Source organism: Rhinichthys klamathensis, unplaced genomic scaffold (assembly GCF_029890125.1).
Source record: "Rhinichthys klamathensis goyatoka isolate OS25496 unplaced genomic scaffold, OSU_Roscu_1.1 h1tg000139l_1, whole genome shotgun sequence".
Classification (NCBI taxonomy): Eukaryota; Metazoa; Chordata; class Actinopteri; order Cypriniformes; family Leuciscidae; genus Rhinichthys; species Rhinichthys klamathensis.
In genome coordinates this window covers 450,264-477,541 of record NW_026606674.1, presented here as the reverse complement: position 1 = coordinate 477,541, position 27,278 = coordinate 450,264, and the positions used below count along the sequence as shown (strand labels likewise).

Sequence of the window (27,278 nt, the reverse complement as noted above, 5' to 3'; positions counted from 1 at the left end):
ATGTAGATAACGATGTGATCGCTAACACATTGAGTTAAGGACCAATCAGCCTGCACCATTTAGAGTTTCATGACAGAACTTTGTATTTGTTATGCACTGAAACACTTTCTTGACAGCCACCACTCACGTTTTTAGTTTATAGAAAAGACCAGTTTGGACATTCTTTGTATAATCTCCCTTTGTGTTCCACGAAAGAAACATTTTTTTTTTTAAACGATAGGGTCAGTAAATAATCACAGAATATTATTTTTTTAGGTATCCTTACTTAAAAATGTTAAATTTCAATAACTAATAGGTTAAAGGTTCTGGTTGCAGTTTTAAGGCAAATGCTTTTAAAGCTCACTTTCATTTTGGTCAAAACCTCAAAATGAAGTGGACAGAGAAGGGAAAATGGTATATTTTAACTGTCTTTGGTGGTACGGTACTGTAAAAAGGGGGTTCTTGTGCGAATGGGTGTGTCCATTCAAAGTTCCACCCAGATATAGGAAGCACTACTTGCTGAATGACAAAACCAGACAGTTTCACCTCCAATGTAGCCTGGAAAATCAGTCAACAAGAGTGTGTGTGGCGCAAAGAACAGCTGTAGCACATATTGTGTGTTTAACCCCTGCACCTTTGTGCTTACAACAGTTTGTGGGAAGTGGAAACAGCAAGGCGGCTCCAATTGTCATCTGCAAGATGTTTGTTTGCATTTTTGCTTTTTTCGGGTTGCGCTCTGAGGTGTTGTGTGTGTGTTTATCACAAAACGAAGCCAAACCAAAATAAACGAATGAGGAAAAACGAAAATAAACATATGAAAACGATCAAACGAAAGTGTGAAGTCAATAATAAGTGGTCAAGGCAGTCTTTTCCCTTGGAGAGAGCTGACAGCTGGATGAGGTAGAGGTAAAATCCTGTGGTTGCTTAGTCCTCTTCTGGCTCCACCTCCTCCTCCTCCTCCTCCTCTTCTTCTTCCTACAAAACACAACAGTGGTTGCTCATCAGTCAGCACAACAAGACTGCTGCAAAGCAGAACACGGCTGTGTGCAAATGTTTGACTGACAGCACTGAGACAGGCTGAAATAGTGCCATTATTAGCATTTATATTTTCTTTTTTGTAATTGTTTTGGTTACAAATGTTCTTTTTCATGAGCTTAGACAGTGAACGTCCCACAGCTGCTGCCAGGATGACCACCATTGAAAGGCGTTGAATGGGGGCTGGGGAGACGCTTGGCTTTGGGTACTTTTCAGAATGAAATGGATTTCATTTTCCACATGGCTTCATTTTATTTGGAAAGGCTAACTGACACAATTTATAACCCTCTTCTTTTCCCAAGCCGCTGTGTTGCTCCCATTCAGGGGAAAGGCCGTGGCAAAAGCCTGTCTGCATTATATGAGCCAAACTCCATTCATTAGTGCGGCAGACACTTCAGCTGTGAAGGACCAGCTAAGCGCTACCATGTGTGACATGGGCGAGTGAAAGAATGAAAAAAAAAAAAAAAAAAAACCTCTTTAATCATATTCGGACACCCCCAGCCACCAATCGTGCTTCCAACTGAAGTGCCACACAGACCAGAAACTACCAGCTTAGTTCCAAACTCTTATTTGCTTGAATGGAACATTTCTTTTGGCAGTTTGCTTTATTTTAGCACTGCAACTGTAATACATTTTTCAGAATTCTAAAATTCCTTTGCATTGATTTGTTCTGAACATTCCTTTTTTATTATTATCTAAAATGATTAAATGGCATTCTCATGCATTGCTTGCTCTATCATTCTGAGAGCAATGACAGGCACAGATGCAGCACTCGAAAAACACTAAAACCTTAATGGAATTCCTGAAAAAGTAGGATTACCACACGCTTGGTTTAACCATCGCCAACAAGGAGAAAAGATGGTTCAGCGATGATAATTAAAACCCCCTGTTTGGGGTTTATGGCGGATCGTTGGTTCCCTTTGAAGTTTAGGGAAACTGAACACACCATATTAACGAAAACAATACTATTAGTAGTATTATTAGAGATGTGCAAAATAACATAACTTAGATTAGTCAGTAGGTTGCATGGAACAATGTGTTGATTAATTAGGCTAAGGCACATGTATGTGTTGACATGAGACATTTTTAACAGTGACACAGTTTAAACTTATAATAGCGTCTTAAAAACGCAATGCTCATGGTGTGAGATGCTTAAAAAACAGTGGCCAAAAAACGATTGTTCTCAGGAAGGATTTCATTGCATTTATTTAAACAAGTGCTGGGAGTTTTCCCTTCCATTTCAGAGATACCATCTCGGACTACCTATAGATACCAGTGCAGTGTGTGTGAGCACGTATATATAGGACCCTCCAGTATGGCGCAAAGCCATCAGGGTCTGTGCGTTCCCACATAGCATCAAATCAGGCCTCAGTTATGCATTCACACTGTAAACTGGTCCGCACCAGCGAACAAGAGGAGGTGAGCAGATTCCTGGTAAATGTGTGGAAGATTGTGTGGGGGAGTGAGAAATTGGCGGTCGTGTCTTTTCTTCTTTGGGGGCTTTCTAGTCTAATCAAGACAACGTACAGCAAACATCATTAAATCGAGTGATGGCATTTTGTCATGAAAGTTAAATATATGAATATTTAAAGCATTTTCACACCGAAAATCAGAATTTTTCAAAATATCATTATTTTTTTAAACTGAATATGGTTTGATTGTTGTTTATGAATATTTTATACAGAGATGTCAATTAATAAAAAATGTAACTGAATTAATTACATGGTCTGCTGATTAAACAAATAATTACATATATCAATACAGAAAGTGTCGTTAAAAAGTCAATATATGGTTAGTTTTATTTTCATATTTTTAAGGCATGATTAATTTAGTCACATCAGCAGCCAGCATATAGGCAGCAGACTGCTGTCTTTCTTTGCTTCCTGAGCACATTAAAACAGCGCTGTGCACAGACAGAGACTTTAGAGTCGACTCCATTGTTAATACGCTGAAGGAATTTTGACAAGAGAGGAAAAAAGGGGCAACTCTTCAAAACTAATCCTGTCTGCCAGATTGCATATCCATCTGTGAGCGGATGAAACCAAAGAAGACTGGGATTCCACACATAGTGCTATAGGATTTACATTAGCCTTAACCATGCAGGTCTCTCATCAAACCAGAATTATGTCCCCCTTTTACTAACTTTTTGAGGACTTTTTTGAGAACAGCCAATACCCTTCCTCAGACAATCATCCTCAATATATTTTTGCAAGCTGCCATCCCCTTCTAGCCAATTGGACTTTCATATATATATATATATATATATATATATATATATCATTATTATTATTATTATTATTTATATGTGCATGTCAACCTGCTGTATTAATTATACATGGTGCAAGATTTTATTTGACATACCTGAGCGGGCTTTTCCTGAACCACTTGCTGTGGCTGAAAGATAAAAAGAGAAACAATGACTTTATGAATGCAATAAATAACTGCCACAATGAGAATACATTTCATTTGGATTTTGATTAATGCATTAGGAACATAAACACTCATAGTTCCTATAAATTATTTAAGATAGAGAAAGTATTTTTCTTAAAGAATTTAAGCCTTTAAAAATACTTTTAAATGTATTTTAATGCATTTTTAAATGTATACAATCTGATCACGTCAAAACACTTATCCCTAAACAGCATTAAGAATGATAGGACACAAGTGCACATACAGGGATGTACGAAGCAGTGCCTCGACAGTGCCAAGATTGCAGTATACAATGCCCAGATTGTGCCCTACTCGCATTACATCATAAACGCTAAGTGCTGCCACCCCACAGGAAGTGCTTCTAAGACCGGAGCTTGACAGCTGAGGAGTCCTCCGCTGTTCTGAGAGCCAGGCAAAAATAAAACCCTGAGAGTCCAGTGTTTGGAACCAAAGCCAACCACTCCCGATTACACACACACAACATTTGGGATTGTTGGGAGCAGCTGGTGTGTTTTGTGCCAACTCTCCCTAGAATGCTATCAGGCTGTAACACCGTAAATGTCAACACCGGATGGAAGCAGGCGAAGAATGCAGCTGGCGATAAAGGGAAATTGGGAAAATGATGCACACATTCCAAATGGGATGGACGGAACACAAACTTTGCAGACGGCAATAGATATGGAGGAGGAGGAGAATTCCAACACCTTCCTGATTGCATCTATTTACAAACACATGAAATACAAGATGCCATCTGCACTTTACGACTAACAGATGACCCTGGATGTCAAAACTGCACTGTGTTACATCACTAATGATACTGTACATGCACAAAAGTACCAAATTTGTACCGCTGTACCAAAAACCCAAGCCCCATTGAAAGACCCTTTTCTTGTTGGCACTGAACTTGTTACCCTGCACACAGGCACACAGAAACCCATACCCCTCTTGCCCTTCTACCTCTCAGCACAAAAAGAGAAACCACAGACTTGTCTTTCACAAGACTGAGCTCTCTCTTTGAAGTCATTAGTAGCTGACTTCACAAATCTCCAAATCTCTTCTGCAAACTCTGGTGAGATGAGGCCTAGGGGAGATCTGAATGACTGTGGGACTCTCTGGTGCTGTGCATGGCATGCACTAAAAGAGTAAGTATGTTCCTAAAAAGCTGAAGACCCAACAGCCATCTTCAGAGAGCCCTCCACAGAGCGGCTTTTTCTCTACAGATCAATACAAACAGTCAGTGTCAGAAAAACTGCTCTCCGAAACCTAATCTGTGTGTCCTGTACTGGGTATAAAAAAGAATACATTTTACTCAAGTTACAATTGTATATTTACTTTAATTCTAATTGGATTTTATATAATTGGATTTAATATGGTAACATAAAAGAAAGGTACCACAAAAATAAACATAAAATCATTCTTTTATATATCTAGTTAGGACCAAATAAGGGGAGGGTATGACTCCATCGGATATAGGCTATAAGGTGACATGGAAAAAGCTCTCACACACTATTTGTGTCCCAGCGGTAAATTTGGGGTAATCGTTTAGAGATACATTTAGCCATCAGGTCCTGCATATCCAAATGTCTTAATTACAGATACCTTGTGGACCAAAAATCTCATAAATAAACTAATTCTTCACTGTTTATGCATAAGGTGACATGTTTCTTTTCTGTTCTCTGCTCTGTACACTTTATTGTTAATGGGATCTGGATTTAATGTAGGAAGTCATGCTCAGTGACCAAAGGGAAACTAACTGGTGTGACAAGCTAATTTTCTTGTGAGAACACTGTCTTTTGTTGTGTATTGAGTTAAATGCTGTGAAAGGTGATGTGAAAATGTAATTAATGACCTCAGGACCTTCATTAAAAATATGAATTGCTTAGTGGGTTCAAACTTCAAACTAATCAGGTATTATATCAAATATTAATGATATTATATAATTTAATAAAATATTTGTATGTATTAAAAATATAATTTTAATATATTTGTTGTATATATAAGTATTTATGTATTAGATTTATTTGTATGATTTTTTTTAATATCAGCTGAAATCCTATGCATTCTTTACTTGTTGAGGGTCACCCATTTCATTTTAGAAGACTTAATTGCTCTTATTTGTGAACTTTAAAAATATCTGTCAAATCCTTGTCTCTGGTATCTAAACAAATCATTTAATTCACATGAATAAACATAATTTAACAGAGTTTTTACATATACGTTTCAAATTAGATCCCATGTGCAAGTATGAAGGCTGTTAAAATGGAGGAATGCTGAACCATTTGCAGTGACATTTTAACAGCTTTGCTTTTCAGTAGGTGAACTTCCAATGTAAAGGCTTGTGTTTATAAGCGAACAGAAACTGCACTCTGCAGAGGTTGTTAAGGTCATTCAATTTTTATGCCAACATGAGAACAGAGCAACTGCTCAAATATTATTTTAAGTTGTAAGTCACATTCAGCGTGCATCACAAAAATGTGAGGCTACATTGCAGTTGGCGTGATTGACTGTGACCAGAAGTGTCCTACAGCTTTTAAAGCCAAAGATGTAACTGCATACCAAATGCAAAACCCCAATCCAGTTGACCACTCAATGTCTTTGGTGGTCACAGCTTTGATTAAAACCATTTATATGAATATACAGGTTGATTTGCACACTCCACATTGCTTCTATCTCACATTTAAATAAATGCACCTATATGAGAATCTAAACACAACCTGAAGGAATCTCAAGCCTTTTCTCACTGAAGTGACAGATTAATGAGTAATACACAAGTTATAGTGATTTTCCAAGCTCTTAACACTGCAGTGCCAACTGGTCTCGGAGTTCATTGCTTGCCACAACCCGCCACATTGGAAACAAGTTCTACTGTGAATTATTTTCCAGCCTACAGTGTTACGCATGCCTTGAAACAAGGAAAACGGAGACACCCACTGCGCTCAGGAATGATAACACTGATGAACAGTATCTCCAGAATAAAAAAACAATGGCAAAATGGTAGAAAAGAATGTGGCATCCTGTGTGAATAACAGAGTTGTTCACACAAAAATCCCCATAATATTTTTTATTTGTTTAAAAAAAAAAGGTTTGGAACGGCGAGAAAATTCATGATTCAGTTTTCATTTTTGGCTGAACTATACCTTTAATGTTTCTTTAAATAGGTAGTACTACATCTTACTTCAGGTACAATTCCTCCCTTTTCAGTACGAGATATTTCTTTTTTTATTAAGGAGTTAAAATAATAAGATAAGCAACATCTTCGACATCCAATTAAATCCTGTCTGGACTGGCGGCCTCTTTTAAAGTTGTGCTAACCTTGATGGCACAATCAGTCAGTGTGTTCTCCAGAAATGATGAAGCTGGTCTGAGACTTTTCCAAGAGAAGGATGTGTGGGTGTACCGTTATGGACCAGAAAACCCACAATTCCTTAACTTAGCATCTAAATCTTGAGGCTTAGGAAGAAAATGGCACGGCAAACTCTCTTCTTGTTAAGATTATTGTCATTAAATACTCGGATTTCAAATAATCTTCCAGTACATATTCTGCATCAAAAGGTGATTCATATTGTTGTAGAAATGTTTTCTTGCTGCCATGGTCTCTGATCCTGCTTTGAATGGAGGGAGGATCTTTAAAAATTATTGATCACTTGAAAGTATGTTTGGTAGACATGGTTTAGGAGATGCTTCATTCTTCAAGAATGCAAAGAGATCTTTGGGCCAGTTACACAAAGACATTATGTAATGGTTGCAATTCAGCCTCTGGCACAGGTACCTGGGGACAAAAAGCTGAGAGCGTGCAGCTGCACGTCTCGGCAGCTCCAGAACAGAACGTGCCGGAGCAGAGCAAAGCCAAGCTAGTGGAAGACTCCTGCTCTTAGGACCTGGCATGTCTTACCAAAACCATTCTCTGCGCCAAGAGTCATTTACTAAAAGCTTTACACTGAGGGGAATCCCTCTCTGCTCTTACAAGAAATGCACTGGAGATGTTTATCTTTATATCTCTCTCTCTCTCTCTCTCTCTCTCTCTCTCTCTCTCTCTCTCTCTCTCTCTCTCTCTCTCTCTCTCTCTCTCTCTCTCTCTCTCTCTCTCTCATTTATTGCCCCAGTGATATTTTAATCTTTGTCCTAACAACACAAAATGGAAGACATCTGTATCTGAAATCTTTTTTGATTTTATGTCTTAGTATGAGGTGGAGTTTTACATTGGGAAACCTTACATTATTATACAGTTTTGTCTTTAAGCTTCTTTAATAAAACAATTAGTTGAATAAACAATAATATGAATCTGCAAAAAAACAGGAATTTGATTTAAAATTGATGCTGCACTCCTTCCTACACACCAACTCTCTCTATATTTATGCAAACTTTATCCCACAGGACTTTTAAGGAGTATAAGCTCTTTGAGCACATCTACACCAGGCAGAAGAATGTACAGTAAAATAAGCACCATTTTAACCTTGTTTGTCTCTTTTTAGAATTACTAATGATTAGACCTAAAGGGAATCTGCACTTGCAGAAGTCCTCAGAAAACTCAGAATTGGATCAAAATTGAGCAGAATTTTCCCACCCCTTTTTTTGGCTAATTTGTACAAATTTGTAAACCTAACCAGATTTGTACCTAACCAGAGATGATATACAGTAGTTAACTAAAATCGTTAACTAAATCACGGCCAAAGGAGTATACTTTGTTTGAAAGGCTTGCACGCTCAACTCAAAATGAAGTATACCCAGGCCTATATAGCATATAAATAATACTACATTTTAATTTGTTTAAACTGAAAACTGCTTGATTTTTTTCATACAAAATATGATTTCATAATTTTGTCAAAGTATCTATAATTTGCTCTGTTGCAAATTTTGGTTGAAAACCATACTTGGTGTTGGCATTTTCAGCTTCCAAAATGTTGGTGCATCCCTAGTGTAGTGCTCTCAGCTTCATATAATACATTTTCATGCGTTTAAATAAGCAGAAATTAGTCCCTATTTTCCCTCAAAATAAGCAGAAAAGGTCTGCAGGTTCCATCTGAGCCTAAATGAATGTCCAAATGCGTACGGTTACAGAGGCACTTTAACATGGTACAGCCCATGAGACCCTTTCCTGCCCATAAGCCATATTCATTTTACCTTACTGCCTGGTAAAATAAAGAAGGAAAGTTTAGAAAAATGGAAAGCAGCTCACATTTGCTTTAAACTTATATGGCTAACATATGTTTTGCGTTTGTGGAGAAAAAAAAAAAGCCCTTACTTGAACATAGTCTCCTTAGGGCTGCTGACAAGAATTCCACAAAGACAGGAAACATAAAAAAACACTCTGCTTGATTTGATGAGGCAAACTTATCCAAGGACTCCCTCACTAGAGGCGGACCCCACAGACGAGCCACCCAGTAACTGCACCCCCTCCGCTCCTATGAATAAAGGCCACATGTTCTGTTAAACTGGAGGTGGAAGTGGGGAAAACAAGCCAGACATCTCCAGGGTACAGGGCCACAGCACTGGCTTTGTGATCTCCCTTGGATTGGAATGCCTTAACCGGTTCGGCCGAATCTGAAGGGATTCTGGGTCCGAAAGCACCCCGCCTCTCACACATCCCTTCTCGGACTCCAAATCAAGCACCCTCCCCAACCAAACAGTGCTGTGAATGCCACCTATCAGAGCCAGGCTAAACCCTGCGATTAGGGGGAATTTGCCGAAGGGCCCTTTGTAGAAGAGAAAAATGTCTGCCAGAGCAAGGAATGTGGAAAATTCCTGGCAGGACAAGCAGCCTTTTGTTAGGAAGGTTTTTTTTTTTTTGGAGGGGGGGTGTTTTGGAGGGAAAGAAAAGCGCAGACAAATTGGATCTGGTCCGTTTGGGAGCCTCTGCTGTTTGAAGTGAAATCAGTTCCCAGAGTTTCTCAAAGGAGAGAGGAAGAGAAGGGAGAGGGGTGGCGGGGGTCAGCACAGAAATTCAGGTTTTTTAATTCAGTTTCACAAAACTTTCCAGGTTTGAGGGGGTTTTTTTTTCCCTGTTCTTGAGGCTCTGTGCTCTTTATTGGGAACTGAGTCAATACCTCAGTTGGTCCAATCCAAAGTTTTAAATACTTAAAATATGGGTTTATAGATCTCAATCTCTTTGCCAAAGTCTGTTTCTATTCTACTAAATATTTCAACTCAATCAATAGTAAAAAATAAGTAAATAAATCAAAATTGGTCAACAAACTTGTTATTTACATGCATTAAACACAATGTATACATGTTTGTAGTTTGTCTGTGAACTGAATAAATTGTAACAATGATAATGATACATTGATAATAAATAAATAACATCAAATATGATATTAAATGTGATTTAAATATTAATAATATTTCATTAATAATAATATTATAAATCATATTTTTTTATTAGTCAATACTTCATAATTTCAAAATAATAAACACACACACATTACGTATATAACGGCCCAGACATTGTTCAAAATACTTTCTGTTTGTATTCTAAAGAGTGACAGAGGTAGGGTTTATGAATCAAAGTGACTGTAACATGTTTTCATGGAAATGTCCTGCAAATGCCTGGACGTCAGTGAAAGAATGTATGTGCGCAACCCTCTGTGTGAACCCCGTCCCTAGTACACGGCCATATCATGATAAAGGCCTTGTGTCGCAGAGGTGTCACCATCAATAATGTATGTCACATACCTTACCCTGTTCATACAAACAAAAAGGTTTCCTGTCTTCCTCACCCTCTCCCTCTCCCAGTTTTCCTTTATTCGTTCCCATTACAGCACCACGCCAGCATTAATGCTGCCATTATGGATTGATTAATTAAGTGCCAATTATAAGATAGCTGTTGACTACAAATGATTGCATTGTGCTGTTATCGTCATAGTTGTTCTCAATAACAGCAAACAAACCAAAAAATATGGGGTTTTTTTCTATTGAAACTTGTTTTTTTATCTCTGTTTGTAAGTAAAGCTTTTATTGGAATACCATTCACACACTGTAGCTTATATTAGCCAATCAGAAACCGTGAAGGTAATTCTTTAGAAACCTCAACCAATGGCACATTTTCAGACAACCTGCATGGGTTTTGGTCAATTAGAAAAAAAAGTGTTTGTTTTACAGTATGTTTCACAAACTTGTTCTGAATAATGGCTCCACATTAAATGTATCTATAGAAACCAATTTCAGCCAGATAAGAAAGAGTCTAAATTAATTCCAACAAACCAAATCATATTTATGATAAAAAGTAAAAAGTATGAGGTAGACAGTTACAATTATGACATGAGTCAAAATTATAATATAAAAAGTAATTTATAAGTTGAAAAGTCGACAAAATGACAAGTCACAATAAGATTAAAAAAATATATATATTTCAACTTATCTCATAACAAGGACTTATGTCATAATTATTATTTACAAGTTTTTCTTATGTGGCAGAAACAGGCTTCCATAAAAATACCGATTATCGGCAGGAGAAAATAGATACAGTATCATGATGTTACAGAAGCCAGTTTCCAGGTAATTGAGACTTTATTTCTCACAAATTGCGACACTGTTTCTCATAAGTGAGACTTTATATTTCCCAATGTGACTATTTTTTAGCTTAATGTTATTTCACAATACAATTTTCCCCCACAAGCTACAACATATTAATCTACAAATTATAAAACAGAAAACACTAGAATATTTAATCTCTCTAATATGGGGAAACCCATATGAGGTATACCATGTTATTAATTGTGTTTTTCCCCAGTGCTTTCTCTTGCACATTTCTACTGTATCTCTCTCCCATTTCAATCTTTTGCCTCTCACATTCTCATCTCCGGAGCACCTATCGAGGCAGCTGTTATGGTCGCTAGCTCAGAGCAAAATGATTAAAGCGCTTCCAGAAGCTGGAACAGGAAAGGGAGGGGGAGGGAGGGGCAGCGAGAGATGAGGGGAAGAGGTCACAGGGGTCACTGGTGGAAATCCGTTGAGGTGGTCCCAGCAAACTACTGCTGTGTGAGTAGAGCCGTAAACTGAACAGACGCCTCTATTGGCAAGAATTCAGCTTCTAGGGCCCCAGATAGTGAGGAAGAGCGAGATAGAAAAAGACACGTGAGGAGGGGAAAGGCTTCGGGGAATGCAGGGAATGAAGTAGAGATGTCCACTCTCTCTCTCTCTCACGCTGTATCTAACTCGCACAGCCGTCCAAGTGAGGGACAGGAGCGGCTCCAAGCCACAATGTAAACTAAGCTTTTGCAAGTGCATACTTCAAGACCCCAACTCCTGCCCAGGGTTTCAATAATTGCTAATAAAATGTTTGCAGCTCATTACAAAAATCCACTCACCATCCAACTATGACTAATTGGGAGAGTCTTGCCAAACGAAATCAAAACTATGAAAAGTAACTTTTCCGAACATGCTGTACAAACAAGAAGTTTGTTTAAACCAATGCACAAGACCTTATTATTTATGCTGGCAAACCATTAAATTGACAGAAAGGCGTTTTAACTTTCAAAGTCAACATGACGGGACATTCACAACCCTGTTTAGTTCTGTAATGTCACATATTTCTGAGTGAAACAAAGCACCCAACGAGTTAATAATGTATGGCAAAACTGGAATTGATTGGATCATGAATAGTGGAAATTACATATCAAAATGAATGAGAGCTTGTTATCGACTATCGACTGTGAAGGCGATACAAATTGTCTCTCAATGTCAGAAGATTTTACCTTTAGGAGTACAACAGCGGCAGTACCGTTAAAGGGACAATTTTGTACCTTAATCCACCCATAAAAGGTGCACATTAGTACCTTAGAGAGTATTAATATGTACCCTTAAGGTACTATTATGAACCCTTTCGGGTAATTCGGGGAACAAAGAGGTCCCTGTTGTTTTCCTAAAAGGTACTTAAATGTACAAAACGTTTTCTAAGAGTATAAAACCAGCCCACATTTGTTTGATTCTTAATATCATAGCAGTTATTGCATGGACTGTCATTCAATCATTACATCAACAATGACAGTACAGTCTAAATAGATATTTGGCCTTTGCTTAACACATTACATTAACATTACTCTGGGTGAATCAAACGGAAAGAGAAGTCAGACCAAGTAATACAATTCTGATGTTTTTTGAATAATGTGCCTTGATGAATCATGCATCAAGAACATGTATTAAAAAAGTAAATAGGGTCAGTTTTAATTCCATGTTGACATAAACATAGTAGCCCACATAGACACCTGTATGACTCAACATGGACTTTCAAAGTGGCGTTCCTCAAACATTTGGATTTGTTTACAAGTTTAAACAAAGCCGACAGAATCTTACTATTTCAGTCCCATCTAGTGTGGAATAGGAAATGCAAGGAATAAAAACAGGCTGAAAGACCAAGCCAAGCCACTGACTCACAGCAGGACAGTACCTCAGCTGACTGTCGAGTCTCCTGTAGAAACGCCCGGGGGGCCAAGTACAATATTTTGCCCGGGAGGCTCACAAAGGCTATAAAAAGGTTTTGATGTTTGACACCAAATTTCCCATCACAATACCCTCCTCCCACCTCACATATGGACACATTAAGAAAGGGAAGAAGGGGGGGAAAAAGAGAGAAAATATCTTTTCACACTTTGGCAGCGACTGAGGGTTTTCCGAGCCTCCCCACCAGATTGAGACTGTTGGATGACTCCCAATCGCAGCCCTTGTTCCCCCTCGAAACACCGAGCGCCTCCCCTCATCCTTGCCAGATCTCTCCCTCCCATTTCCCTCGGCTCTGATTCCACTCCTCACCACCTGACAACACTGTCTGTCCTTCAGCCAAAAGCAGCAGATCCTTGTGTGAGATGAGAGAGAACTTCCTCTCCACCGTCTCCTGTCCTCCGCTCATTTGTGCCTTATTCATTCACTCATTTCCTCGTCTCTTCCTAGAGGTGGGAGTCAAAGTCTGAGCGTTAGGTTTATGACGTCCCAATTCGTTTTTTTCCCTCCCTTTAATTTGGCAGTAGCTACAAGCTGCAGAGCGACCTGCTCAGATGTTTGTGAGGCCGTTGTGATCCAACAAACATTGGTGGAAAGAACCACCTGGGAAGGGAAGAGCGAGTATGAATCAAGGCGCTGTCGGCAACCTCATATCAAAGGAATTCTTGGCGTAAGATGAGGTGGTCATATAGCGTCAACCTCTCGGCCAGATCTTTTGAATGCATGTGACATCCCTCACGGTTTGAAGACGCCATGGGAAGTAAATCTATTGTCTTTGCCGGCATTCCCACTTATTGCTGTGGTAACGAACAGGCAGGGCTGTTGGCTAAGTGAGAACTCACACATGGAGGACCGTGCCGGCCTAGAGAGAGCGTAAAAAGAGGCAAGAACTTCTCCCTTCTTCGCTATGGTCTCGCTTGCAGAGGAACCGAACGAGTAAACCCGCTGGACACGGGCCAGTTGGCAGTATGAAAGGGAACTGCAGTGCACAACTGAATAATGTTAGCTGTTTGAGGACAGAGATAGTCCGTTCCAACATGCCCCCACCTCCCCAACACAGTGCGGCTTGTCCGCTTGGCACAGCGGACCCGGTCCATCTCCGCACCTGTGCAGGAGGAGCACCCGGAAAAGGAAGAGGGGGGCAATAAATCAGTCTTTTGGCTGCTGAAGCAAATCTAGCAGATAACATTACGCCTGGTGCAGGGGATCTGCAGAATGCTCCCTATAGCAGGACTTCCTGTTGGCCTGATTAATAAATAACTAAAGGACAAAAGCAGAAACGAGTAGTGAAATGTTATAATGCAATTCTACACGCAGTGAATGGAACTATTTAAGTTGTCTGAGTGATATATATGGACAATTCAAGATTTATTCACAACACGTGAATAACGTTTTATTTAGTTTCCTGAACACTGCATCATTATTGTAGCTTTATAAAAAAATATATACTATTACCGTGCATTAAATTATGTTTATTATGTTATGTTTGTTTAAAAAAGGCATTCAACTTTTATTTCAGAATAAATACATAAAATAAAACGCTGAAAAATCAATAATATGATTTAGCTGTAATATACAGCCTTCACTATAACCCATACATTTAAAATGACATTTTTGATTACAATTACATTTTATTGCAATTTTAATATTCGTGTAGTAGATGCAGTTTAGCAACTGATGAGCTGAACATGGCAGGCTGCTGAGAACAACGAATTCATTTTGTATAAATATTCCTGTTATCAAGATAAACAACTCAAGGTCTTAGAACAACTTTTATTCTTATCACTGGGGGAGGACAGTTTTTCTTGCAGCAAACCAGCATCCTCAAGTAGCAGCTGTGCCACCTGCGAAATGTTATTTTAAGAATCCCAAACCATTCTACATCCTCTCTGACTGCTGAATTTCCTGTCTGATATAATGATGCTCAATGCATCCATCTCAACAGAGGTCATTTTGAAGCTGACGAATGCCCTAGACGGATGACCCGGTCTTGGTGAGCTCTTGGTAAGTGTCTTAAATGTCTCCGGTGGAATGAACATGATTAAACCATTTTTTTCTCTCTTCTCATAGCCAAAGCCACCTTCCACTATTAACCATTTAGGGGAGTGGAGATACTTAGTTGGGGGAGGGGACCAAAGGAAAACATTCCTGCGGCCCCTTGTAGCCAAAAAGGATATGCTATAATTAGTTCCAGGAGGGCGAGCAGTAGCTGAATGAAGAAATCTGACTTGTTTATCTAGAAGAGGAATGGCAAAACTCTTGTCAAGTCCACCCTGTATATGTGGAGACCGCCACGCAGACTCTTGGCCATGTTAATTCATCTGTGACATGCTAAACAGATCATAACCCACACACAATGACCCATACAAGAGGACGGAGGGCTGCAGACGCACACGTTTCCCATTGCCCATTCATAAAAAAGCAGACAGGAAGACAAAAAAATGTTGGTTTTCTGCCTCAGACTGCATTGGCTGAACTCAATAAAGCCTTGGCACACATCTGGAGATGCAAGGCTCGTTCTTTTTTTTCAGACACCCAAACGTTCCGATCGGAGCGCTATCTCTCTCTCTCTGCTTTCCATCTCTGACTTATTATCATTCATACACTTGGCCGTAAGTTCATCTCGGACACATTCACAGGATGTCATACCACTATGCCCACTCCACATTCAGGATGTTTGCAGAATGACTACAGCCTGATGAATATGCCTCCAGATTCACACCAGCTTGTAACACTCAAATCAACTGCAACATGTGTCTATGTGCAACAGAAAAAAAGCTTTCGACTGTAAAAAGTATGTTAATTGCAGAAACTATGTTCACTTTCTGTAACACTTAGGTTTAGGGTCCAATTCTCACTATTAACTAGTTGCTTATTGACATCATGCATATTAGGATATTGGCTGTTTATTAGTACTTATAAAGCACATATTAATGCTTTATTCTGCATGGCCATATTCTACATCCCTTAATTCTACCCAATACCTACTACTATTACTACTAAACTAACTAAGATTAATAAGCAGTAGCTAGGAGTTTATTGAGGCAAAAGTAGTAATTAAGTGAGTTAATAGTAAGATTCGGACCCCAATCTAAAGTGTGACCTAAATTTTCTGGGGGAAAAAAGAAAATTGTAAAAAAAAAAAAAAAAAATTTTTTTTGTAAACTTGCATTTTAAAAAAATACATGAAAAAATAATAAGAAATCTTAGCATTTAATGAATATATAAAATACAAAAAAAAGTTCTCTTGTTCTCACACGCAGTCCTTGCTTAAGTCTAGTTAACCTTTCACCCATAATATTTTGACCCATAATAACTTGTGCTTTAATCAGGAAGATAGCAAACAATTATTATTCTGGTTATATGTCTTTAAAGATGTACTCTGAAAAAGGACCAACATGGACTTTTAAACTTCATATTGAAGGATGCAAATTTTTGGTGGATAATTGATTAACGTCCTCTGCAGCCAAGACAAAAAAGGTAGTAATGTGATTATTATAATTTTAAACAATCACTTTACAAGTACTATCAATTTCATTGTGTTGAATGTTTATAATAAAGGGAAAAACATACTCTTTTCTTTGCTATTCCAGTTGCTTTATGAGAAAAACCAAGTCTACTTAACATCTACAAAGTATATTGCTCCATTGTTTATTTGTCTAAGGCTAACTGACATCAGTGAGTGGGTGGATCAAGCGTGTGTGTGTGTGTGTGTGGGAGTGTGTAACTGCATCACGCTGCCATCATGAAAGAGCAGCCGAACGCACCTTTGGGCATCGGTACAAAGGAAACAGGGCAATAAATGTAAACTTTATCAGTTCAGTCCTAAGAGTTCAGCCGTTCAGAACCTCAATCTCACAAACCCATTTAAACTGACACTTCTAGATCATGTTTTACCCTGGTATGTAGTAAAATGCCTTTTAAGGTTTGATGCAATCTACTGGTTTTGCAGCAATTTAAATAACACCAGTGAAATTAGGGTAATTGGATGTGCAAAACATATTTTTAAAATGGACAACTATAATTGACCTACAAATCCTTTCTGTCCCCTATTTCACTGTCCACATATAAATAAATTTAGAATAAAGTCCCCAAAAAAGTGTTGTGTCCATGAGCAAGGCTCTTGCATTCTAAAGATGCTCCTTTAAGACTGCCCTCATTCTCTGACCTATCTAACCCTTTGTGTGTCTCATTAAGTTTAAGTTTCTGTCCTAAAACAGTCCAATGTGGGGAGTAAAAGCTTAACTTTAGCATGTTAGCTATAGGGGCTCAGCCGAGACCTGGAGGTAAAGGGTGTTTTTGGAACAGCTCGGCTCACATGTGACTCAAATCGCATTCCTGGATGATAGAGTCAGATGGAGCATGTTTTCCTCCAATACAAATGTACTCATTTCTGTATTTAACCAATGATTTCAGCCCGTCACTTTCCTAAAATCGTATAGAGAAATCACATGTGACACACTTTTAAATGTAAGTCTAGGGGCCTCGGAACGCTTTGCTTTTCCTGTCTGCCTGAGAAAAATCCATAAGGACACAGAGTCGGCATGCCACAAAGGGTTCATTCTCTCCATATCTCCCTGCAGTTATCCTGGTGGCACTTTTAACTGCCTGCCGCTTTGCTTCTCGGGCTATCAATCAAACGTGTCATTTGCAGGCTGATAAACGCCGCAAAATTCAGGTTTTTAGAGGAATTATTGGGTCAAACCTGAATTAAAACAATTGAATTAAAAATTAAATTGTCTGTTGCACATTGGTGATCAACTGAATAAGTGCTTAAGTAACATGTACATAACTGTGTGTGTCAAAGAGTATGTTTTTAGGTTAAATTTTTTTTTGAATATAGTCATGCTTTTCTAACAGTGTTGATAAATTAAAATATTTGCGTGATGTTACATTCATGTTTGTATGTAGGTATCATTAATAAATCCAAGACTGCACATATAGGCAACATAAAAAAAAAACAACTTAAAAAGGTGCTCCATAAATGATCAGTTGTTTGATCAATGTAAATTAAAGCATTTAATTTTTGCATTATGTCTCGTATAAAAGAATCTTCATAAAATATAATGGAAAAAGAAACATGATTCAAAATATAATTGTCCTTTTTGTGATACACTGAAAAGCAATGCTAATAAATTTGCATCGATAGTTTTGAAAGGTATATGGGATCATACTGCAATGGATGTGTCTAGTTATATACAACTAATGTAAACAAACTCACCCATTTTCTGGGTCTTCCTCTAGGTCTTTTCTCCCCTGTGGTCTCAGCTTTCTGCAAATGCCAACAACCATGAATTAGTGGCCGGTATTACATCAAGTGCTTTAAACAAATTTTTCAGGCACACAATTTGTCACAAGCAGAGTCATTTTCATATATGGCCACAAAAGGAGAAGGTGAAATGCTAGGGTTCCATTTTCTCTAATGCTTTTAATACATAAAGAGTTTGTAAGGTATATCCGGGCCTCCAACAATGATCTGTCTCCATTGCCCAAGTTGCTGGTCTGTGCAGCGTAATATTTCACTAGAGGAATTTTATGCCATTCAAGTGTAAATAAGAGCACCATTATCAGCAAACCCACCCAGATAAGGGCCATGAAAGACAGTTATGGGGTTTCAATCACAGCGGCTCCAACTTAATAACAGGGGTCCATTGAAACTCTGTAAAAATAAAACACCTCACAGGAAAATGTCTTTAGATATCAAAAAAGTCTTGCAAAAGTTGTTTGACAGTAAATTCTTCCATTAATAGCATTTAAGTTTTCCCATTTGACGGTTGTCTGACTTAAGAAGACCAGCAGAGGATTTCCCACAGACATTTTGTGTTGTTTAAGCAACAATTCCATCGCCCTCTGAAATTGTAAGTGAAATAATTTGACAGGTGGAAGCAGGAGAGTCTTTCCCCCGAGGGTTTGAATGATGGTGCCTTCCTGCCATGGTCGAACGCAATTAACAAGACAAGACACGTCTTCATTATTTATAGGATATAAAGTTTTCTTCTGGCCGTGGGCTTTTGTCATGCAGAGCCCTGCGAGAAACCTTACTCAAATCATCAAACATTATGAATTCTGCGAATGAACCAGGAAAGGTAGGTGTCAAAGGTATCATGTTTGTCAGCAGAGTACATCCAAACGAGTGAGATACAAATCAATGCTGGTAGAGTATGCATCTCTATCTCTAACCTATTAACAACAACACCATCATGCTTAAGCATCACACTAATCTGAGAGAGTTACCAAGGTGTCATGAATCATGAGAGTATATTTAACTGGTTTATGTCAAAGTCAAGAACGTGAATCCATAAATGTGTAGCTGACATTAAATAAAATGTATTTAGTAATTAATAAAATAAGCTGATAGTCAGTTTGTATTCAGTATTGTAATTCAGTTTTTCATTTAGTTAGTGTTGTTTTTGTTAAGTAAAACTATTAAAATTGTTTTCGATAATTAAAATAGAGCTGAAATAAAATGAAATGAAAATAGATTAGATTAGAAAGGTCGCCTTGCAACTAACTGAAATAAGTGATTTTAAGTTGAAGTACTCACTGTAAAAAAAAGATTATACTTGATAAGTACAATCAACTTGGGTCTTAAAGTAATTTCAACTTAAATTACATTAAACTGAATTAAAAAAATGAGTTGAATCTTGTATAACTTATTACAAAGTTGGAAATTGCTTTTACATTACAAAGGAGTTTTACATTAGTGCGAGCACAGAGCGGAGCACGAGAAATGTTATGATTAGAAATAAATCAATAGAATGATTTATTTCATGAATTGGACAACACTACTCTCAAAAAATTACTTTCAGGAAATTCCTTACATTTTGGTTATTCCTCACACAACGCTACATGGTTTATGGCTATATGGCTTCAGAAGACTTGAAATATCGCAATCGAGTCATATTGGCTACTATTTTTGGAAATTCTGGACATAAGATTCACAGACCCGCTTTCTCTCATTATATTCTTCAAAATTAATCTTGTGTGTAAAAAAAGTGCTTTAAGGCTACAAGAGATTGTCACTTGGGCACTACCCTTAAAGGGACAACTTCCTTCCTTATTTACCCCAATAACGTTCATGGTAGTACCTTAGGCGTACATATAACTACTATAAGCTACTAATATGCATCTTTTAGGAGTAGATAAAGTACAAAGTTGTCCCTTTAAGGGTACTGCAGTGACAAGCTGTTGCACTCCTAAGGGTACATTTTTTTCTGATAGTAAAAAAAAAAGAAAGTCTGTCATATGGGTTTGGAAAGACATGAGGGTGAGCAAATGATGACAGAATTTTCTTTTTTGGCGAACTATGCCTTTAAAACCCATACTCTCATACATGGAATACTTAAACAAAGGCTTCTACAATGCATCTCTGTGTGTTGTGTTGTGTGTGATGTGTTTAGTCCTGTTTGGGTCAGTCTGTTTGCCCTGACGAAGTATGCAGGTATTGTCAAGGCTCACATTACTACTTCTCCAACAAGCAGAGTTTGTTTTGAATACCCAAAGGACACTTCACCGTTCTGCAAAGGCATGATGGACTGGAGAAACATAAACCTGAGAGTCGTAGTTCACGCCACAGCCAGTCACTAAGAAAGGACACAGAGGCAGCTACGGGTCGGCGGTTAGCCTCAGTCCGGCAACCAATTTTGTGTCCTACACACTTCCATAGATGTTTATGGGATTGAAAAGGAGTGGAAATTGATGTAAAAATGATATTGCTGTGCCTATAATGAATTGCAAAGACTTGCAAATTCTCAAAGACACAAACCCTTTAACCTCTCCTCTCCTTGTCTGCGTCTTTCTCGGACCAATCAGTGTCTCCCTACCTTCAGTCCTCTGTTGGGGATGCTGCATTTTTAATCAGGAGTTTTAATGGTCTGCAAGTCGACACCCTAATCAATTAATCATGTCTGTGTTTGCGTATCTCGTCCAGCCATGTTCCGTGTCCACAGCAGACACGAGCCCGGGCGCTCACTGTCCTCTTCGACACCAGGACATCCTGGCATGCGTGTGAGGCCGGGGACAAGGCCATCTCTCATTAATGGAAAGGGAGGGGCAGTCTCGCTTCTGCCAAACCCACTTTTGCGAATGGAGAGTTTAAAATTAGCCCCCTGGTGCCCCGTATCAAGTTCCAACAATGTCTGGTCAACGGAAAATATTCCGGCTAGTCATTAGGGCCAATGAATTGAGCAAAAGGATTGTAGCCGGGCGGAAATGGTCTGGTTATATGTCTTGACAGTTAAAACTGTGTACCATCTAGGTATATCATGGCCTGTTCAGCCTGGAATGTTAATATGATACCACTTCTCTGGGTTCTTTAGAGCAATTAAGAGCTAACAATGTCAGAATCTTTAATGTGCAAATTAAATTGCATTATTTATTGACAGCTATACATTTCATGAACCTGGAGGTTGTTTATTCGTTGCATTGTCTCAAGGCATTATCTATCGATCTATCTATCTATCTGACCAGCTGTTACGTCCACTGTTACAGCATCAGTTTGGAGTCAGTCTGAGCCTTTAAATTGAGGAAAGTGTTAGGAGACACAGAAGATGACTGATTTTGACTGGGAGAGCAAATCTTTTGAGAAGTGTCTCTAGTGAGGCACCTTGCCGATTTTGGCTCCTTTCATCTTGGTAGATTATTCAGTCCACTGTATATCATAAAAAAGCTAAATAAGATGAAATAGTATTACACTAGCAGAAAATTGCCCAAGCTTTTCAAAGCGAGCCCGTGACTGTTTACAGTGGTACATTACTGTGAAAAGAGATTGATCATAGCTGTCACTGAGTTATTAACGCAGACTAATTCCGCAAGTAGACATCTCAGCTCCCCTCGACGTCTCGGAGACGAGAATAACATTGTAATGCTTTTAAAAACCAAACGCACTGACAGTTGAGGGTACTTCCCACAAACATTTGCCAGACTAGACCACACACACAAGAGAGGCTGAAATGTTAATGACTTCATTACAAAATGCTCGCCAGAAGAATCCCTCTTTAAAGGCATTCCCAATACATAAAACAGAATTCAGCAATTACAAACGCTGACAGTCACATTTGGCTAAAACTGATGCGCACTAACTAAATCGTATGTGCTTTTCTGATTTGCTTTTCTGTTTACACGGGCATTAGTAAGGAATGGGAACAGAGTTCGTTTGGCAATATGCAACAGTGCATGCTCTATACTCCCTGCGCAGAGTATACGCTTCATGCACGCCTGCATGTTTGTGGTTCTCTCACGTATGCGTGGTCATTTGCCTAAGGCGAGAGAGAGAGAGAGAGAGAGAGAGAGTAAGTAGGTGTGTAGGTCAGCAGGACTCCCCCTGCCACATTACTGGAGCTTAGTGTTAACTGCTCTGCTGAAACACACAGCAAAGGGGTTCGGGTCACTGCGGTCCGTTCACATAGGCAACACTGAGGCGTTATGATTGAGACATCAAGAAGGGAGCCCTCGACATTCACACACCCCGGATGTTGACACATTTCACATGCTTCTAAATGCTCCTGACACATTCCTGATAAATGATTCATAAAAATGGTACGAGCCCATTTTCTTCAGTTAATAAAGTCAGATAGATAGATAGATAGATAGATAGATAGATAGATAGATAGATAGATAGATAGATAGATAGATAGATAGATAGATAGATAGATAGATAGATAGATAGATAGATAGATAGATAGATAGATAGATAGATAGATAGATAGATAGATAGATAGATAGATAGATAGATAGATAGATAGATAGATAGATAGGAGTTTGTGTGAGTTTGTTTGTGACTGTTGAGGTGTGCAGAAAGTTGCCTGGTTCTCACCTTCTGCGCTGCTTTGGAGGGGCCCTTGTTCTTGCTTCCTTTGGGGCGTCCCCTCGGTCGTTTGGGGACAGGCTCTCCTGTAGGTTCCTGAAGAGGAGAGCAGGTGAACTTAGGCCATGAGGACAGGAAACAAAGCCATGGGCTACTGCCGCTCCATTTTCTATCAGCAAACCAAGTGCCATTTATTTGGAAGAAAGCACAAGCACACTATTCAAGCCAATTTTAAGGTTTCAGTTGATAACATCATAAATATATTGCTCAAAATGACACCAAACGTATTTGGACACTTTCTGGTTGTCAGACGTTAGTGGATCAGGTTCATAGTTAATGTGATGAATTATACCTCTGGCTACTCTGCTGTGAGAACTGACTTCATACATCAACTAAAAATGCTTTTAAGTGATTGTAAAAATAGCTTAGCAAAGTGCAGGTGCCACAAAAATTCATACATTTGAAATGTCCTAATACTTTTCTGAGACCACTGTATACCCTGATGCACTCTCCCCCCTCTCAAAGAAGACAGGGTTCCTTTCAAGCATACGCACATTTACTGGTGGTCTCCCATTCACTTGTGCTTTATGAGTCAAGACCAAAACGTACAAAGTTTTGTGGGTCTATGTGTAGTACTAGGCACACAGGGAAAACAACTAAAGGCAACTTTATTCCTGGACAGACAACAAAACATTATTAAACAGACATTTTTACAATACAACTTTTTAGCTTTGTAAATATGTATGTGATTAACAGTCTTCTTTGAAATTGTTTCACTTATATTTGCCTGCATATATTGACTATATTACCTATAAAGCGACTTTTTTTTTTACAATGAATTAACAACAGCACCGTTACTATACACATGCACAAGATTTTAGAATTAAACTTTTTTTTTTTTTCATTTTTTTTTTTTTTTCTTTTTTTTCATACATGCAACATCTTTACATGCCAAAACAATCAGTATATTTGGTGACTGTTTGACTTTATTTTTAACCCCACTTGCCAGCTCATCCTGATGACTACTTGCCATTAGAGGTATTGCAGAGAGTCACCGGTGAATTGCTTAAGATAGTGAATCACATCCTCTAACCACAAACACTCAAAACAAGAATTTAGATGGATGTGGTCATGACTAAACAGTTTGATGTTCAGTTTAATGACACTACATTTTAATTACATGCTTGTTGTTATAGTAACCAACCACTGCTCACATCAACATGTACATTTAAAACAGCCTATATATATATATATATATATATATACACACACACACACACACACATAGTACCTTTCAAAAGTTTGGAAACGTTACATTTAATAACATTTCTTATTATTTTTTTCCTAGGAATTTTTTCCTATTTCCTAGGATTCTTTGATGAATAGAGATGCATTTTTTAAATTTATTGATTAAATTTATTGAAGCATGTATTAAATATAAATATTTTGTAGCATTATGAATGTCTTAACTGTCACTTTTGATCCATTCAATGCATCTCTCTTTTTTAATCTTACCTTGATTGAATGGTTCCACAAAAATGTTAAGCAGCAAAAACTGTTTTCAACATTGATGATGATAATAATAATAATAATAATATTTCATGAGCAGCAAATCAGTATATTATAATGATTCCTGAAGGATCATGTGACACTGAAGACTGGAGTAATAATGCTGTAAATTCAGCTTTGCCATCACAGGAATACATTATATTTTAAAATGTATTAAAATAGAAAACAATTATTTTAAATTCTAATAATATTTCATAATATTACTGTTTTTTTCTGATTAAATAAATGCAGCCTTGGTGAGCATAAGAGACTTCTTTCAAAAACATAAAAACAATTGTAATGTTTCCAAACTTTTGACAGGTACTGTGTAGAGAGTCAGTTATACACAATACAACCTAGGTTTTTGGTATATAGTCATGTTTTGAACAATATAATTTAGTAATTATGTTTTGTAATTTAGATAGATGGATTGTGCAAAATTTGGTCTAATGGTTTGCTGATAATTCAGAAGCAAAAAAATAATTTTACTTAGACTGATGCAATATTTCTAAAGCAATCTAGCTTTGATCTCATCACATCAACAGAGGACCCTGTAGCGCAGGCTATACATTTACATTTAAGGTATTTAGCATTAAAGTGACTGTAGCATCAGGTATGAAAGACTATTGTGATCAACAATTCGGAATGCTATCTGATAGAAAGAAGTGTGTACTGTTCAAATGCAAACAAGTGCTACTCGTACAATAAACCTAATACACATACAAGCTATACATTCAGTCTGCAGGTATTCTTCACAAAATAAATTCAAACTGAAAATGCAAAACAAGCACTCAAACTTGATACTTCTGTCTTAAAACACAGTCTAAAAAGTGGGTAGCTGACAATCATGTTTCAAGCAGTGACAGCTGGGTCCATCAGTGTGCCATGCTTTAATTCATCAAAACTATTTTAAATAAATGTTTTGGGGGGTTTTTTTTTTAAGAAAATGTCATTTTGCATGTATTTAAAATCAAGTGAATGTTAAAGTATTGTTAACAGTGAAAATAAAATAATACTGTTGAATTAAAAAAAGTTCCTTGTTATATGTCAACTACCTAGATAAACACGAGACAGAGTGTACATATGTACAAATGTGCAAAAGTATGCAGATATGCATTGCTTTAAGCAATACAATAGAGTAGCCTACACAAACTGAGATATAGTATAGCTGGATAAATGAAATTTAATAAAAAATATTAAGAATATGATAGTGCTGAAAACAAACAAGCATTCCAAACCAAACTAAATTGGTTTGCTGGTCTCCCAACCTGGCTAAGCTGGTCACCAAAGGTTTCCAAATTCCCCTTAAAACCTGCAACCAGACCAAAATACCAGCGTAGTCTGGTTTTAAAGCTATTTTTGCAGCAGGGGAGCATGTAAATATGAGCCATAAAGTGCGCGCGAAGAGTAATATGGTCACTCTAAGAATGTTTATTGAGCAGTCCAGCAAAGTTTAAACACGTCCATTCCCAATTTAGAATATTAAAAGTGCTTGTGGTGGAAGAGATACGAGTCACACACTGACCTGTTGCGGCTTCCTGGGTCTACCCGGTCCCCTCTTCTTTGGCTCGGCCGGGGCGGGTTCGGGCTCGGGCTGCTCCTGCGATCCTGAAGCTTCGCCGGCAGCTTCCTCGCCGCGCGCGCTCATCGTGTGTGTGTGAGTTCCAAACAGAGTCTCGCGCACCTTCTGTTCCTGCAGCACGAGCTCTCCGCCGGTCACGTCAGTGTCTCGCGCTCAGCAGTGCGCGCTTATCAAAAACAATGCGATTAAAACCGGTGCGCTCATGAAGGGTATGCAAAATGTAAATTAAAAGTGCGGTATTGTGAGAAGCACGTGCTGCCTCTTGGTTGAGAATTTGGCTCACACACACAAACACACACACAGAGGGAAAAAAAATCTCCTCTGTAGAATTAAGTGGGGGTGGCTTTAGTAATAAAATAAGCCCAGTGATCGATTGCAATTTGAGCGAGACATTCGCAGAGGGAAATTGTGACAGTGCACTGTCAAATCCACGCTACTGCGGATTCAAGAATTTGCGGGGAAAGACTTTCTACGCGGATTGGTTTAAATAAAAATGGGGGCATTTTAAATGCATCCCGGCTGCCCACACGGAAATAAGTGCAGTACAGAGACTGTGGATGAGGATGAGGTATACATTTAAAAAACAGAGAGAGAGAGAGAGAGAGAGAGAGAGAGAGAGAGAGAGAGAGAGAGAGAGAGAGAGAGAGAGAGAGAGAGAGAGAGTGGGGCGAAAATCACTTTTCCCGTGGGTGGATAACACGAGGAGGGAGGGGGAACGAAAGGCGCAAAAAAGAGAGAGAGAAAGAGAGAGAAAAGAATTGGACAACAGCCAGAGAAAACATGAGAAATAGGAAGAGGAGAGACCACATTGAGACAAACTCACGTGTCCAGCACCATTCATGTTACTGCTACACTCCAGAAAGTTTAAAGACACAGCATAGTTCAACACCGTTTATTTGTTTGTTTGTTTGTTTAAAGAAATGTAATCCATAGCTAGCTGACGTAAACTTCGTTTGGGATGTGCTCCGATTCTCTTAAAAAATCTGTTTTCTTAACTGTTAGCGGTTCTTTCAGTAGGCTATTTTTTTTTCGGGAATAAATAAGCTATTTTAAAAAAAGTGTTGTATAAAGTAGAAAAGTTTATAGTGGAAAAAAAGTTTAAAGAAAAAGTTTAGTAGCATTAACTGCTGCACTGACACAATCAGATTTCAAAATCTTAGTTCCGCTTTTTAGAGGTTGCATAATTGCGATACAAATTGCTAAAGGAATATTAACAAAATGTGGTATTTTATCTATTAATTTATTTGTATAGGCCTACATTACGCACAAGCGTAGGCTATGCTATAGTAGCCTAGGCCTATATATAATTGCAACAAAAATCAAATACAAGAGAACAAAAAAAAAAAAACATAGTTCTAGGTTATGGCATAACAAAAATAACATGAGTTGCGGTTCAAGTGAGAATGTAATGGCAGAAAGGCCACATAAGATGCTGAATTCGGAACTGCATTCTGCATACTCTTACTA

The 27,278-nt window shown here is 38.2% G+C and overlaps 1 protein-coding gene across 3 annotated transcripts; it reads right to left on the bottom strand.

The window, feature by feature from the left end:
* Positions 1-26,363, bottom strand: hmga2 (high mobility group AT-hook 2). Of its 3 annotated transcripts, none has more exons than XM_056257487.1 (5): positions 25,755-26,362; positions 22,691-22,777; positions 18,098-18,148; positions 3,376-3,408; positions 4-954 (listed from the first exon to the last, which is right to left on the bottom strand). In XM_056257487.1, the coding sequence occupies exons 1-5, from the start codon at positions 25,875-25,877 to the stop codon at positions 904-906; spliced, it is 345 nt and encodes a 114-aa protein (XP_056113462.1). In that variant the 5' UTR covers positions 25,878-26,362; the 3' UTR covers positions 4-903. The 3 variants fall into 3 exon arrangements, with proteins under 3 accessions (XP_056113463.1, XP_056113462.1, XP_056113464.1); XM_056257489.1 differs by having other exon boundaries at positions 8-947; positions 3,372-3,408; positions 25,755-26,359; XM_056257488.1 differs by lacking the exon at positions 3,376-3,408 and having other exon boundaries at positions 1-954; positions 25,755-26,363.
* Between the last annotated feature and the right edge of the window lie 915 nt (positions 26,364-27,278).

Coding starts and splice junctions, on each gene's coding strand:
- hmga2 (XM_056257487.1), bottom strand. CDS start 25,877: ATGAGCGCGCGCGGCGAGGAAGCTGCCGGCGAAGCTTCAGGATCGCAG. Junction 22,778..25,754: donor GACCCAGGAAGCCGCAACAG/GTCAGTGTGTGA, acceptor TCTCCTCTTCAG/GAACCTACAGGAGAGCCTGT. Junction 3,409..18,097: donor GAGGAAGACCCAGAAAATGG/GTGAGTTTGTTT, acceptor TTTATCTTTCAG/CCACAGCAAGTGGTTCAGGA.